Here is a 3,672-nt window from a genome sequence, read left to right as displayed (position 1 = left end):
TTGACTAACTTCTTAACTGACTGCTTTTTGACTAACTATTCTTTGACTAACTACTCACTGAGTAACTGCTCTTTGATTAACTGGTCTTTGACTAACTGCTCATCCCCCCCCCCCCCAAAACCAGGGCAGTGCTACTGACTGAAGTGTTTTGAGGCCAATCCCAAAGGTGCGGGGGGTATTAACATGTTCTTATTCCCAGTAGAATTGTAAATGGGCTGATTTATCAAAGTCATACTCATACTGAGTGCAGCTTTTTCTTTCCTCATCCTTACTATCGTCATTTTTCTCTCTACTTCTTTTGTATGTTTCTCACTCTCTTGGAAACTGCTATTTCTTGGGTGCCTTGATAGTTAAAGTAGACTTTTTGCTGCTGGGGCTAGAAAGGTGAGCAGAGTAAGCTTCGTTCCCCGTATAGACTTCTCTGTTGACACCCATCCCTCGGTGCTCATATCACCTTATGCAGTTGCGAGCGTCGTAAAACCTCACTAAAACTAAACTAAACTAACTGCTGATTGACTAACTGCTCTTTGACTAACTGCCCATTGACTGGCTGCTCTTTGACTGCCCTTGACTCTAGGTGGAATCTACACAGTACCGATGGGTCAAGGTGACCTTCCGCCACCCTACAGCCCAGTCCCGACGGCGGGAGAGTCTACAATCAACTGCCAGGTGTGTCAGGCTGTCATCAACCTTGAGGGTCAGCGTCACTTGACCGTGGTACAGTGTCCTACGTGCAAGGAGGGTACGGTACGTCACGTTCTCAAATTGGTGAAATAGTATAGGCTTAACGACTCTTTCAAACTACATGTATTGGCGGGAGCTCCAAGTTTAATGTCCATCTCCGAAAGGACCGATTCGAGCTAGTAAATCGGAATTTCGTGTAAAGTGGTTCTTCCTAAGCACACAAAGCCGGACTGGGCTGAGGCTCGAAACCTCTAACCCGCAGTCTCACGATTAAGGGTCAGGTAGCTTAGTGGTTAGAGAAGGGGGGGAGAGGGGGGAGAGGGAGAGATACAGAGAGAGAGAGAGAGAGAGAGAGAGAGAGACAGAGAGAGAGAGAGAAAGAGAGAGACAGAGACAGACAGACAGACAGACAGACAGACAGACAGACAGACAGGCAGACAGACAGACAGACAGACAGACAGACAGACAGACAGACAGACAGACAGACAGACAGACAGAGTGAGAGGGGGTTAGAGAGAGAGGGACAAACAGAGAGAGACAAACAGACTGAGAGAGAGAGGGGCAAACAGACAGACAGACACACAGAGAGAGAAAGACAGAGAGAGAGAGAGAGAGAGAGAGAGAGAGAGAGAGAGAGAGAGAGAGAGAGTGAGTGAGAACACGACTGTATGTGCACTGTCATGGTCACATTTCCTTGCTGTTTTTAACATATATGTGCTGTTAAGACAGAGCATCTTGGCCGCCCACATGCCAAATGTAGGCCTAGTGCAAAAAGATCCTGTTGGCAAATAGCCGAGAGGTCACGATCCTCTCCTCTGCCTGCCCTAGGCCTATATAAGTAATATCTTGTAATATTAGTAATAAGTTTTGCTACTAAAAATTGTCATTGGCGAGCTGTGACGTAGGCCATTTTTATGCAAAATGTGTGTGAGAAGCGGGAAGTGCTGTGAACAATCCCATTTTCCGCATGACGAGATTCATAGCATAATTTGATAAATTTAGGAAAAAAAGTTCTTTGATCTAGCCTAAACTGTTGTGGAAATATATATATATATATAAGTTTTGACACATTGGTACAAACATCTATGCAGAGTATAGGTGACAATAATTGACCAAGTGAAGAGATATTTAAGGATAAGTTGGGCCACAAATTTTGACTGCACTATATTTTTCAGTGTAGGTTATTAGGGGCTGTTCAAATGTAATCTTACACCTTTTTTGGTACTTTTTTTTACCCCCCCCCTCTTACACTTTTCTTACTTTTGCCTCCCCCGTCCCCGTAATAGTACATTGTTCGCTTATAATACTAATAATACGACATTTATATCGCATAAATCCGTGTCACAATCAATGTTCCACGCGCTTTACATAATACAAGCTGGGCCCCCTTTCGATGAAAGGGACGATCGGTGCTTTAATATCAACTAAAAGTCATTGGCCTACTATGTTTACACTCTACTGGAATGGGTTTTCTAAAATTACAAAAACAGAAGCGTCGACCTACAAAAGCGATCGGCGAAATAAAGAAATTTAGCTTTTTGCAGCAAAACTGTCTCTAAACTGAAAAAACGAAGGGCGCCATGCTCTGGAGAATATTTTAAAGAATCTTTTGGCGAAAACCGCATGTCGATCGATGCAGCCATTAAAAAGCCTTTTGAATAGCAAAATTCGGCCACTGCAAATAGATAATAGATTCATGAAAAACATGCATGTTCCGCGCAATTTACAGATCGGCGCAATCCGCGCATTTTAACGATCGTATAATTGTGCGCCAATCTTAAGATTGTGCTGCTCATTTTAACAATCGTATAATTCACGTCCATCTTTATTCTTTTACTCACACCAAGGAACATTCATGTATATTTTCAAAAGTGCAAACATAATATGAAAATTAAAATCAAAATTAAAATTAGATATGAAACTGAAGAGCTTACAAGAAGGATACAAGTATATATTCGTTAAAACGCGTAGCGCAATCTTAAAATTGCCCAACAATCTTAAGATTGCCAGGCAATTATACGATCGCTAAAACGTGCAGCGCACGATCTCAAGATCCGTAAATTGCACGGAACACGTACATAGATATCATACGTATGCACATAATAATATTATGCAGTTCTACTTTTATTTTAAAAATTACAGAGTAGATTATTCCAGCAAAATGTTGCATACACTCTTTCTTACTAATAAGGAAAAAATTGAGACTCATATGTCAATTTCAAAAGCGCCTTAATTACAAATAAAACAAATTACAGTGGATTTCGGGACCGAAAAGGAGTGTTGACTTTGAGCAAGGTTTACTTTATCCATTGTACCATTGAAAATTGAAGATGACAGCTACAAAATTACAAAGTACCTGGTAATAAGATGTTAGCTCAATTTAAGTGAGTATAAATTCTGAAGTTGTCACCAAAACAAGAGATAATGAGAGAACAAAATAATTGGAGGTGTGTACACCACTAGCTCTTAAATGAATTCATCTTAGGATTTAGCCCCAAATTGTTGACTTTACGCAAGGTTAACACTGTGGTTGATTGTACATGTATCAGAAACAGAACTATTTAAACAAAGAAGGTAAGAAACATGACCACAGTGAGGTGTTGACTGTAAGCAAAAGTTGACTTTATCAGGATTCTACTGCATCTGTTATTATTACTGATCATTATGCTTAAAACAAAAAGTGAAATTAGTTATCATCAACAAAGGCAGTGTTCATCATTATGTCAATATATTTTTTTTAAAGACAGGGACATCCGATGAGCTGTCTTCCAAATATGGGTCCTGTTTCAACTTCCTGCTCTGTCTCCTCTTCCCCCACCTTCATTTGTTCCTGTGTAAAGCCCTGTGCCTCTTCAATACTGCAATACTTGGAATATATTTTCCACATTCCTTGTGGCTTCTGCATACCATGCAGCCTTTCTTGACCAAGGCCACCCTTTTTTCCTTATTTTTTTCACCTCACAAAAGTGTAATATTACATTGGTTCAA

The 3,672-nt window shown here is 40.5% G+C and overlaps 1 protein-coding gene across 1 annotated transcript in view; it reads left to right on the top strand.

The window, feature by feature from the left end:
• LOC101861948 (type 1 phosphatidylinositol 4,5-bisphosphate 4-phosphatase) overlaps positions 1-3,672 on the top strand; it is a gene marked incomplete at its 3' end in the record, with an annotated part of 17,237 nt that overhangs the window by 6,693 nt on the left and 6,872 nt on the right. The window contains 1 exon segment of the mRNA XM_013081740.1: positions 578-747. Within this exon segment, the coding sequence (XP_012937194.1) occupies positions 578-747 (170 nt within the window).

Source organism: Aplysia californica, unplaced genomic scaffold, assembly GCF_000002075.1.
Source record: "Aplysia californica isolate F4 #8 unplaced genomic scaffold, AplCal3.0 scaffold00144, whole genome shotgun sequence".
Classification (NCBI taxonomy): Eukaryota; Metazoa; Mollusca; class Gastropoda; order Aplysiida; family Aplysiidae; genus Aplysia; species Aplysia californica.
Note: the sequence above shows the minus strand (reverse complement) of the source record. Positions and strands in the feature narration are given on the sequence as shown.